General features: G+C 46.6%; 1 protein-coding gene across 1 annotated transcript; it reads left to right on the top strand.

The window, feature by feature from the left end:
- On the top strand, nt 1-11,114 carry ATF7IP2 (activating transcription factor 7 interacting protein 2). Its single transcript, XM_056107437.1, has 3 exons — nt 1-103; nt 8,024-8,112; nt 10,448-11,114. The coding sequence occupies exons 1-3, from the start codon at nt 1-3 to the stop codon at nt 10,859-10,861; spliced, it is 606 nt and encodes a 201-aa protein (XP_055963412.1). The 3' UTR covers nt 10,862-11,114.
- Nucleotides 11,115-12,246: the final 1,132 nt, after the last annotated feature.

The following is a 12,246-nucleotide window of genomic DNA, read 5'->3' as shown; positions in this document are numbered from 1 at the left end:
ATGTTTTGCACTATTAAGGCAAATCTTTTTTTTTTAACAACTCAGCCTGTAAAGGAAAAGGATGATTCTGTGATTGATCTGACAGAAGATACCCTATCAACAGGTAAGGGATTTGTCTTTTCTAAGAGAGAGGGAAAAATAAAAAAGGAACTCGGTGTCTATTGAGCCTGTTCGTGGAGCTTGTATCGGTGTGTTTGTGTGTGTTTAGTAGCTTTGTGCCATTGTAGCAGTTGTAGATTGTGGAAACTATCACCACAGATGCTATTCGTCACCATAATGTGACAAAACTTCTCTCTCTGATATAAAGAGAAGAAAGGTGTGACGGCCAGCAGGAACCAGGCCAGTTTCTTCAGCTCCTTCGGGCAGGGTTGATTGCAGAGACTGTTCAGGCAGCAGGGTTGTTCTGACAGCCCAGGCAAGGGGCTGCCTGGCTCTTTATTTAATCCAGCATTTGCTTCAGGTGGGCTTGCTTTCTGAGTAGTCAGGAGGAGAACGGAGGTCCGTGTTGCCACAGCGGGGCCATATGGTTAAGGCTTTTTAATGGCTAGTTCTGGAGGTCCGGAAGCATTCCGTTATGGTTATGCCCAAGCAGGACGTTTCCTGCCTCACTGCTTATTTACAGCCTCCTTCGTCTAAACAGGTCTAAACTTGTTTTACCCAAAACACAGCCCAGATATTGGGGGAACATTTCTCACAAAAGTGAAAATGGTCCTTGATGGAACGTGGATCTGTCCTGTGGAGTGGGACACCGTATTGTGGACTTTAGCTTCTCTGTAGAGGGGCCAGACGGATAGAACGGCAGGTAGAGCATCTGCCTTGTAAGCAGCCAGTCCAGGTTTGATCCTCAGCATCCTCCGTTGAGTACCACCAGAAGTAATTTCTGAGCACAGCATTAGGAGTGACCCCCAGACACTGCTGGGTCTGGCACCCAAACCAGAAGGAAAGAATCTCTGTAGGAGTTAGTGCAACAACAGTAATGCAGGAGATGGTTGAAGGACCAAAAGTATATTATGAGGGACTTATACGAGAAGTGGTTTTTTTTATTTGAAGATAGACATTATGTAACGTTATTCATGATGCATATGCTAATACCTGGAACATGATTTTTTTGGCTTTTTTCTTTTTGTCTAAGCATGATCTTTTTTTTCTTTCTTGCTTTTTGGGTCATACCCAGCAATGCTCAGGGGTTACTCCTGGCTCATGCACTCAGGAATTACTCCTGGTAGTGCTCGGGGGACCATGCCGGATGCTGGGAATTGAACCCAGGTCAGAGGCGTGCAAGGCAAATGCCCTACCCGCTGTGCTATCACTCCAGCCCCATTATTATCATTATCATTATTTTTTTTTTAGGAATCGAAGGCTTGCTAATACAATAGTGTTGGAGACAAAATGGAATCTTAGAAATTATCCAAGAGATTGGGACTGGGCCACTTCCACCCAGATCCCCAGCTTTCCAGTGACTTGGCAGTCACACTCATAAACTGCCCTGCCCCTGCCGCACCCCCCTCCCCACCGCGGCTGCCATGTAATCTCATCAACTACCAAGATCCAGAGACTCTAAAATAAAGCTCCGGAAGAGAGCAATGCCGTGTTTCCTGGACCTCTTACACTCTGGCCCCCGGATGTACTGAAGTAGCATACGTGTGTTTGGTTTTAACGTACTTGCTTGTATTCTTGTAGACACGGGTTTAAATGGCCCCAGAATGAAATACAACGACCTTTACACACTTCCCTCTTACTGTGGTGGGAAGATGCTCGCTGGTTGGATGGGTGCTTGAATGTTACCTGTAATGAACTAATGTAAACTACTTTATGAAAATAAAATGTATAAAAATCAGAAAAAAATACATAAAAGAGAAAACATACGTATACATATATACAGCATACACGAGGCATAAAAAACAAGATTAACAGAGAACAAAAGTTTAGGTGATTGGTTTTAACATGACCAATATTGCTTTAAACAAATTAAAATACAGCAGCTGGAGAGACAGTCCCAGGGCAGCATACTTGCCTTACTTGCAGCCAATCCCAAGCCAATCTTCTGTCACCGCATAGTCCCCGACATAGGGGGCAGTCCTGGAGGGGTCCAGCACAGCCATGTGTGTCTCTGAACGCTGGGCTGGAGTGATAGCACAGGGGTAGGGCGTTCGCCTTACAAGCAGCCAACATGGCCGACCCGAGTTCGATTCCTCCGCCCCTCTCGGAGAGCCCGGCAAACTACCGAGAGTATTCGAGATGTCAGACACAGTAACAACAAAGTCTCCAATGGAGACGTTACTGGGCCTGCTCGAGCAAATCGACGATCAACGGGAGGGCCTTTACTAATATTGCTTTAAACAAATTAAAATACAGCAGCTGGAGAGACAGTCCCAGGGCAGCATACTTGACTTACTTGCAGCCAATCCCAAGCCAATCTTCTGTCACCGCATAGTCTCCAACATAGGGGGCAGTCCTGGAGGGGTCCAGCACAGCCATGTGTGTCTCTGAACGCCCAGGAGCACCTTAGATAGCCCACGAAATCCCCAAACTGCCCTGGTAGCTTGGCGAGCTGCGCCCCTGCATGGAAGTGCTGCTTGGTTGGCCAAGAACCCCTAGGAGGGACCCCAGGCCTCCTGAACACTGCTTGGAAGATCCTGCCGCCACCACCACCCTGCCCCCCAATTAAGGGATCAAGAGATAGTTCTGGGGTTCAGGTGTTTGGATCCCTGGCAGCAGCTATGGTCCCCTGAGCGTTCCCAGTAGGAATTCCCAAGCACAGAACCACGAAAAAGCCCTGAGCATTGCTGGGGTTTTTTTTTTGGGGGGGGGTGTGAGGTCCAAAAATAAAATTTGAAAAGACCGCGTTGCCCAACAATATCATTCCCAGGCATTTCTAGACTTAAATAAGAATATGAAAATACTAACTTGAAAAGATACTTGCACCCTCACGTTCCTAGCACTGTATTTCTTATGGCCAAAACACGGAGTCAACCTTAAATGCCCACCAGCAAACAGCTAGATCAGAAGGTGAGGTCTTTGCACCAGATGGAATGCTGTGCTCCACTAAAATCAAAGCTCTAAGTATCAGTCAAAACACTGTTGGTTAGTTGAGGAAAGGAAAGGAGACTGATGAAGCTGGAGGGACAGTGGGTATGGTGCTGAGCACGGCTGGGGGTGGGTGAACGGAGAGAGAAGAATCTCCAGTGGGATGCCACTGGGACTCCAGTGGTGCCTGCAAAGAATTTTACATGCCTCACAGGGCCGAGCGGTAAGACAGCAGGGAGGGAGTTTACTTTGCACGTGCCTAACCCAAGTTCCATCACTGGCAACCCATATGGTCCCCCAAGCACTTCAGAAGTGATTTCTGAGTACAGAGCCTGAACTAACCCCTGAGAATTACCAGGTTAAAAAAAATTGTATACACCTATAGAGGGGTTAAGCTATACCACTGAGATTGTCTAGTGCTGTAAACTAATAATGATAAATTCATGATATATGTGTGTCAGCCTATAATTAAAAAAAAAAAAAAACTTGGCCATGTTGGTAAGTAGAAACTGAGTTTAAGTGGTGTAAATTTGGAGGCAGACACTGTATTGGACTCAATTTTAAAAAATTATGAAATATAGCACAGTAGAATTTGCGTTCCTATTAAACTTGGCAATATGAGATCGGGTTCTTTTTTTTAATTTTTTTATTTTATAAAGTAGTTCACAATATTTGATTACATTTAATATTCAGTCACCAATCCCACCACCTTTACACCTTCCCACCGCCATATTTCGGATATTTTCTTCCCGAACCACAGCCCCTGCCCCAAAGCAAAACTGAAATAATGTATTTTGCATTACTGTAAAAAGGGCTAGAGCAATAGCATAGCGGGTAGGGTTTTTGCCTTGCACACAGCCGACCCGGGTTCGATTCCTCCGTCCCTCAGAGAGCCAGGCAAGCTGCCGAGAGTATCCCGCCCACACGGCAAAGCCTGGCAAGCTACCCTTGTACTCAGTATGCCAAAAACAGTAACAACAACGTCTCACAATGGAGATGTTACTGGTGCCTGCTGGAGCAAATCAATGAACAACGGACATTGCTACAGTGCTGTTATGGAAAGCAGCAGAAAACGCCACAAAAAAGTTTTCTTAGAGGAAAGAGTGTGAAGGTTGTTGTATTTCACCGAGAGGCCATTAAACCCTTCTTCTTTAAGAGATCACTAGCATGTTGTGAAAGGTTGAACCTTGTGTGCTTATAATATATATGTGAAAAAAGCTTCCCTCAAAGATTGGTTGCCTCCAGCTTTGAACCCCATCCAATGTGGTGTGGTACTCTTGGAGTCTGGGTAGGGTGTGCGGCATGAAGTGTCACATTTGCGGCAGTGAGACGGGTGGTGGTTGAGTTCTGGAGGTTTTCAGCTGCTGGGGCTGGTTTCTAGGCCATAAAAACTACTCGGGCCAGTGAGATAGTAAGGCAGGTAGGGCTCTTGCCTTGCACACGTCCCTAGAATATGGTCCCCCAAGTATTCGAAGTGATCCCTGAGAGCCTAACTGGGGCCAAGCCCTAAGCACAGACTGATGTGGCCCCAATATTTTAAAATAGAAACTGTTCTCAGTAGAGGGGCTGGAGCATGCAGCCAACTCTGGCTTGATCCCTGGCATTCCGTAAGGTCCCCTGAGTACCGCCGGGAGTAATTTCTGAGTACGGAGCCAGAAGTAAGCCCTGAGCACGCCCAGTTGTTGCCCCCAAACCAAACAACAGAATTATTCTCAGTGTCTTTAGAATTCTTGTGATATGCAGGGACGGTAATCAGAAAGATGAATGAACAACTTCAAGACAGTTGGTAACCGAACACATTTCTGGATAACTGGTGAGTCAAAGAAATCAGAAAGGGAAATTCAAAAATATTCTAAACTAAATAAAAATGAAAACGGCATATCAACACTTGAGCGACGTGGGCAGGAGAAGATAGGACAGAGCGTTAAGTCGTTCGTCTTAGATGCGTCCGACCAGGTTTTCAAGTCTAGCATAGCCCGTGGTTCCCCAAACGCCACCAGGAATGACTCCTGCGTAGAGTTAGGACTAAGCCTGAGCACGGCCAGCTGGGGCCCAAACCTACCGCCACATGCCCTCAGCCCCCCCCACAAAGCAGGGGATTCAACTGAGGCAATGCTTAGATGGAAGTGACTAGCATTGAACGTTAGAAAAAAAATGGAAGGTCTGAAATGTATGCTAGAATCTTCTACGTAAGTAACAAACGGATGAAACTGTAAGTACGTAGGTGAATGTGTAGGTGTGTCGGTATGACGCGTCACTCGAGAAGATGGGCAGGTAGCAAATCAGTGCTGGAAGAGGTCCTCGGGAGAGGCGGACTGACGGCACCACAGCACACCCGCCGTAGTGCAGACATGTGGCGGAAACTGGAATCCTGATGGTTTGCAGGAAGGAATGTAAAATGGCAAATATACTTTAGAAAGGGCTTGCAGCTTCCTGAAGGAAGGATATAGTCATGACACAATTACTCCATTTTCAGATATTCAAGAGAAATGAAGACTTACCAACATCAGTGTTGATCGAGTCACATTGTTCACTGTAGTCCCACACTAATGTTTGTTGTCAGAGAAATTGATTAGCCAGTGATGGCATAGCTATAAACCCCACCCTGCCCAGGGAGCTGCCTCGGGAGAAAGAAGGCTGACCACTGCTCAGCAGTGAAAACCAGCAGCATTGTTCTAGGCAGCAAGATGGATGAATCTAGAAACATGCTAGGCAAAAGGTCCTATGTCCAGTGTAATCTGGTTTATGTAAAAATCTAGAAAAGGCAAGTCCGACCTTAGTGTCAGCAGACAGTGTTTTCATGGGCCAGAGGTGAGAGAGGGATAGTAGAAGTTTGGGGTAGAGTGAAAATCTTCTGTGTCTTGATTTTGACAATGGTTTTTCTTAGGTGTATCTTCATCAAAGGGAAAATGAATTTCACAGGGTCAGAACAATATAGTACATCATGGAGAGCGCTTGCCTCACACACAGCTGGCATCTCAATTCCTGGCATCAATTCCTGGCATCTCATATGGTCAATTCCTGGCATCTCATATGGTCACCCAAGCACCACCAAATGTGATTCCTGAGTGCAGAGCCGGGTGTAGGTCCTGAGCACTGCCGGGTGTGACCCCCCCAAGGCAGGTGGGGGGTGGGTGTGATAGGAGGGAACCTGGGGACACTGATGCTGGGAAATGTACACTGGTGGAGGGGGTGGGTGTTGGAACACTGTATGACTGAAATCCAATCATGAACAGCATTTTTTTTGGGGGTCACACCAAACGATGCTCAGGGCTTGCTTCTGGCGGTACTGGGGACCATATGGGATGCTGGGGATCAAACCTGGGTCGGTCGCGTGGCTTAGAGTGTTTGCCTTGCACGTGGCCGACCTGGGTTCAATTCCCAGCATCCCATATGGCCCCCCAAGCACCACCAGAAGTAATTCCTGAATGCGGACCTGGAGTAACCCCTGTGCATCACTGGGTATGACCCCCCCCAAAAAAATCATAGCAAACTTCACAAATAATTTAGGGGTTCCTCTGAAGCAATGGGGGCCCAGGCCAAGCCGAAGACTCGGCATGGCAAGCCTGGTGTTGCAAGACTGCTTGACCCAGCAGTACTGGCAGAAAGGAGAAGCATGTGTCAGGGTTGAACTGGGGCCTCACACATGCCAGGCATGCATTCACACCTGCATTATCTCCCCATTCCTCTAAAAAAAAAATTTTTTTCTCTTTTGGTTTTTGGGCCACACCGAAGCCACACCAAGTAATGCTCAGAAACATCTCCTGGAAGTGCTCGGGGGACGGTGTGTGGTGCCAGGGACTTGAACCAGGGTCAGTGAGATACAAAGCAAATGCCTTAACTCCTGGAACGTCTCTCCATCCACCAGTCTTTATAATACACTTCAAGAATGAACATGTGTACACATATACATTATACGCACAGAGAAAAAGAGCTCTGGAGGGAAAACAAAGGGTTAAGTTGAAAGCAGAGACGACATTTTTTACCTAGAGTTTAAAGATAAAGTAATAAGCTATTGATTTCTGTTGCTTGGAGAATACAAAAGAGTGAGGTAACCCTTCAGTCCTTTTTATGTAGATCAGGGAAAATCTGAGAAGTGTTTACTAAGGCCCTTCTAGTAACTTGAAAGAAGGAATGTTACAGAAAATCGTGAAAAGAGTTTGTTTGGGTTTTTTTTTTGTATTAAGCTGTTCACTCAAAAATTTGAAGGTGGTCTTATTTGAATCTGTTCTTGTATGGTGATTAATCTATTGAACGATTTTACCAGTCTAGTTCTAAGTAACTATACCAGTATGAAAAGGCTACCCAGACTCTTATCATTGAAACTGTTGTCATTATCTCCTCTACAAAGGGCTTTTTCCCCCCAATACTGGTAAATAATAAATTAACTTCAAACACTACTTAGAATCTTGATTATTGTTGTTAAGAAAAAAATACAAATACTTTTTATTTGGGAAGATTTCATAAAGTGTGTCAATTGCATCACTAAGAAATCTACCTTTAAGCAAACAGAAAGCAAGCCCCATCTGCACCCAAGGCTACTGTTAGCCCCAGATTTTTTCAGCACCCCCAGGGGCCTGTAGGGCCCACTTTGGAAGGAGTGCTTAAAACCCATCTGAGTGATTTTTCAGTTAGGATTTCCAGTATTTGTACATACGCGCACCCAACTGGAAACGACTCATCTTTGTTGGCCATAAAGAACTGAATCTTTCTCCGAGACTGTTGCCATAGCTCTCTTCCATATGTAATCACATTCAGTTCCTAATTGAATGGTGACAACTATTTGCTCTAATTTGGGAGTCTCTGTTCCATGAAAATAATTTGTCTCATGCCTTTGGTTATTAAACGTTAATCAAAAGCGTGTCTTTATATTCAGTTTTTTTTAAAAAAATCATTTTAGTTGACACTTAACATCTAAGATGTAAAGTTTACTGAAAATTTATGATACTCATTATTGCAGATGGATTTCATATCTCGAACCTGTGTTTGTTCACAGAAAATTCAGTGTCGGCCCTGGAGTCATTTACAAAAGATGTTTCAAGTTCAAAAGAGAGCACTAGCCCAGTGGCACGAAATACAGCCCAGGTACTGATTTGAAATGCTCTGTAAGGGAAATACGCTCTGGGCGGAAGTACCCGTTTACTCTCTAAGAAACGTGCGGGTCACATTGTAGTTTAGAAAGCACTTCAATGTTTTAGTTCACTCTCATTTACACGATTAAAACAATTGAATTTTCCAGAGCTCAAGGAAACAAGAAAAAAATTTTAATTCAGTAAGTTGGAAATGATTTCTTTTCTCGTCTGGGGATCCCCAACATTGGGATTGTCAGGGTTTCATTGGAACCTTGGGGTCAGGCAACCGCAGATTTGAACTTGCGAACTTGACTAAACCATCTCCAGGGACAATTAAAAAAATTTTTTTTATTGTCATTATCACTACCCGCTGTGCTATTGCTGGAGCGGTTAGGGCGTTTGCCTTGTACCTGGCCGACCCAGGTTTGATTCCTCTGTTCCTCTCGGAGAGCCTGGCAAGCTCCTCGTGGTGTATTCGATGTGCCAAAAACAGTAACAACATGGCTCACGAGGATGGAGACGTTACTGGTGCCCGCCCAAGCAAATCAGTGAACAATGACTGAGGGTAGGACAGTGCTATCGTTATCACTGCTTTGTTTGGGGGGACCACACCCAGCAGTGCTTAGGACTGACTCTTGGCTCTGTACGCAAGAATCTCTCCTGGCAGTGCTTGGAGTCTGTGCGCGTTGTTTTGAATCAGCCCCAAGTTGCCTTTGTGCAGGGCAAGCGCCCGACCTGCCGTGCTGTCTCTTCAGCGCCACATTTTTTATTTTAGAGCACAGTAGCCGTGTTTGACCAGGCTGGGCGGGACTGTCCGTATTCTCATGCACCAGCACTGTATATGTGACAAGCACAGAGTCTGGAAACCGTTCGGAAAGGAGATGGAGTATTTCCCAAGATAGCCTGCAACCTAACCCGTCCGAGATCAGTGATATTCCAAACTGTAGATATTTGGTTTGTTTGGATTTCTTTGTTTGTTTGGGGGCCACATTGGGCGGTACTCAGGGTTTACCCCTGGCTCTGCTCAGGGATCACTCCTGGCAGGTCTTCGGGGACCATAGGAGTGCCAGGGATCAAACAGGTCAGTGGCATGCAGGACTAGCGCTTTAGCGGTTGTACTTGTCTGTCTCCCAGGAGGTAGAATAGAAGCCCTGAAAGGAGGCTTGTGCTAGCCTTGCTTGGGGGGGGGGGGGGGGGGGGGAGGGGCTCGTGGTTTAATATCTCACTGAGAGAAATAAATGGCAAGGGGTAAGGAGAGAGGAGAGAGAGTAAGGCGCCCTCGTTTTGCATGCAGCCGACCTGGTTTTGTTTCCTGGCACCCCGTATGGTTTCCTGAGTGCAGAGCCAGCGAGCCAGTAATATGCCCTGAGCAGAAGAGGGTGTGGCCCCAAAAGAAAAAATTAAAGTTTTACATAAAGACCATCAGCTTCTCCAGGGCAGTAATGTCCAAGCGATGATGTAGGTGACCCCTTGCGTGAGAATAGAATGCCCCCCACCTGCTTTACAGAGCCATGTTACTGCAAAACTGGACTGCCCCACCTGGGGCTCTGGGTGCTGCCACAGCACTTTGTGTCTGACCGGTACTGCTTTTTTTCATCCTTGTAAAGAGCGTGGTATTTGCCTTTCAAAGGGATGTGGCCTCATGCCTTGGGGCCACTTGGGGCTGGTCACTAGGCAGCTTCCTGAAACCCTACCTCCACTCCCACGCCCCAACTTCAGTCTATCATCTTCCTGCAATGGAAGGAAACAGGAACCAGGAAAGTGGTGAATTCAGACCCCATTTCCACCTAGAAGCTCTGGAGCCACTTGACTGGACACGGGCTGCCTTAGACCGGGGCGCGTGGGGTCAGAAAGCATAGCGTGGCAGAAGAGCACGTGCCTTGCACGCAGCCCACCCGGGTTCAGTTCCTGGCACCCCGTGTGGCCTCCGAGCCCCACCGGAAGTGATTCTCAGTCGCTGAGTCACGAGTAAGCCCCGAGTACCGCTGGGCGTACCTTCTGTGGTCCCAAATCATACATCCTTGAGCAGCCTTTCATTCTTACAGTCTTGATAAATGGGTGGAGGAATAGACAGATTTTTCGTAGAGGGCGGGACAATTGTACAGTTGGGAGGGCTTTGGCCTTGGCACGTGGCCAAACCGGGTTCAATCTCCGACACTTGATATGGTCCCCTGGGCCCACCAGGAGTGATTGCTAAGCATAGAGCCAGGAGTAAGCATTGACTGCACCCCCCGGAAGTTCATGTGTTATGTGCGAGTGCATGTGTGGGTAGAACTGAAACTGATCTCTGAGTAATAACCAGAATCCATTACTCCAGCGTGCTGAGCTCTTACCAATGTTGTTTTTAGGATCTTGAGTGCTTTGAGCACCTCCCGCCGCTCCCGGAACCACCGCCACTGCTGCCTGAACTGGTAGACAAGATTCGAGACACCCTCCCACCCCAGAAGCCTGAGCTCAAAGTGAAACGGGTACTGAGACCCAAGGGCATTGCCCTCACCTGGAACATCACCAAAATCAATCCCAAATGTGCTCCCGTGGAAAGCTACCATCTCTTCTTATGCCATGAGAACCCTAATAATAAGTTGATTTGGAAGAAAGTTGGAGAAATTAAAGCTTTACCACTCCCAATGGCCTGTACTTTATCTCACTTTTTAGTTTCCAACAAATACTATTTTACTGTCCAGTCAAAAGACATTTTTGGGAGATATGGACCGTTTTGTGATATCAAATCTATCCCTGGGTTTTCTGAAAACCTTACCTAAAAGCCTTGGATATTTATATATTGTGTTATGTTTTTGTTTTGTGTTTCCATATTTGAGTTGTTTACAGTGTTCCTCTTAACACTAATTGCTGATTTATAGGGCCAGTTCAGATTGTGAACCCTGTGTATAGGGACAGTCCGCCTCCCTATTTGTAAGTGTCCTGTAATTTCACGAATTTCTGATTTGCATTCAGGAAGTATTTCCAATGACTGTTTGAGAACAAAAACACTATCATGGACCCATGTCGCTGAGCTGTGCTGTGTACAGTGCTCGTGGCTGTCGCGTGAGTGCTTCGAACAGAGGCCCGAGGGCACGAGCAGCCATATTTCCTCTGTTGACAATCAGCTTTTGGTGACCAGCTTATGGTCAGGATAGGTATAGGAAAGATCAGCTCTTGACTGAGACAGAAAATTATCCCTGGGACGCATCACCAAGATTTTATGAAAATGTCTTGTTAAACTGCTCTTTTGTTGTGTCTCTCCCCTCCTTTCAGTGGAAGGCAGCTATGTCAATTATTTGAGGAAATAGTCTAGAGGTTTCCCCTAAATCTGTATTTATATATATCAAATACATATATAAAATAAAAGTAGTTAAACATTGTGTGCCGTGTACACAAAGTATATAGTATCTCATAGAAAAGCACCAGCCAACCCACCAAGTACCTTGAGGAGCGCGGTGTTGTCTGCCTTGGACGTCTCGTAAGGCTGCCACGCTCTGATTCCCAAATGCTGCCCTTCTCGCGGAGCTGCCATTAGCTCTGGGCAAAGAAGAGAGTGGTCAGGCACCCCTGACAGGTGTATCCCTCTCCTTCCTCTCTGCAGCGAGGCTGCGGTCAGTCTGAGTAACCCACGACACCAAACACGTGACAAGGACAAGTCAGGACTTGAGGGTCCAGACTTTGTGGGTCACTAATGCGTTTCTGTTTAGTAAAGAAAAATGCCGAAGATGGCCTGCTGGCCAGGCCTCCAGGGCCCTGGGGTCTAGAGAAATGAGTGAGGCAGTGGCTTGCTTTGATGTTCTGTGAATGCCTCCTGACCTTTGTTTAGCTGAGAAAACACGACGCCTCCCTGAGAATACAGAAATGAAGGCACTTCCCTTGCAGGCAGCTGAACCCAGTTTAATCACTCCAAGCACCCCCAGAAGCCACCTCTGAGCACAGAACCAGGAGTAAGCCCTAACCATTACGAGGTGTGGGCCAAAAGCCAATGAAAGAAAACAGATGAAATCACACCTGAGGGGCTGGAGCGATAGTACAGCGGGTAGGGCATTTGCTTTGCACGCAGCCAAGTAGGGTTCGATTCCCAGCATCCCATATGGTCCCCTGAGCACCGCCAGGAGTCATTCCTGAGTACAGAGCCCCTGTGCATTGCTGGTGTGACCCAAGA

The sequence above is a fragment of the Sorex fumeus genome, unplaced genomic scaffold, assembly GCF_029834395.1.
Source record: "Sorex fumeus unplaced genomic scaffold, SorFum_2.1 ptg000165l, whole genome shotgun sequence".
Lineage (NCBI taxonomy): Eukaryota > Metazoa > Chordata > Mammalia > Eulipotyphla > Soricidae > Sorex > Sorex fumeus.
Note: the sequence above shows the minus strand (reverse complement) of the source record. Positions and strands in the feature narration are given on the sequence as shown.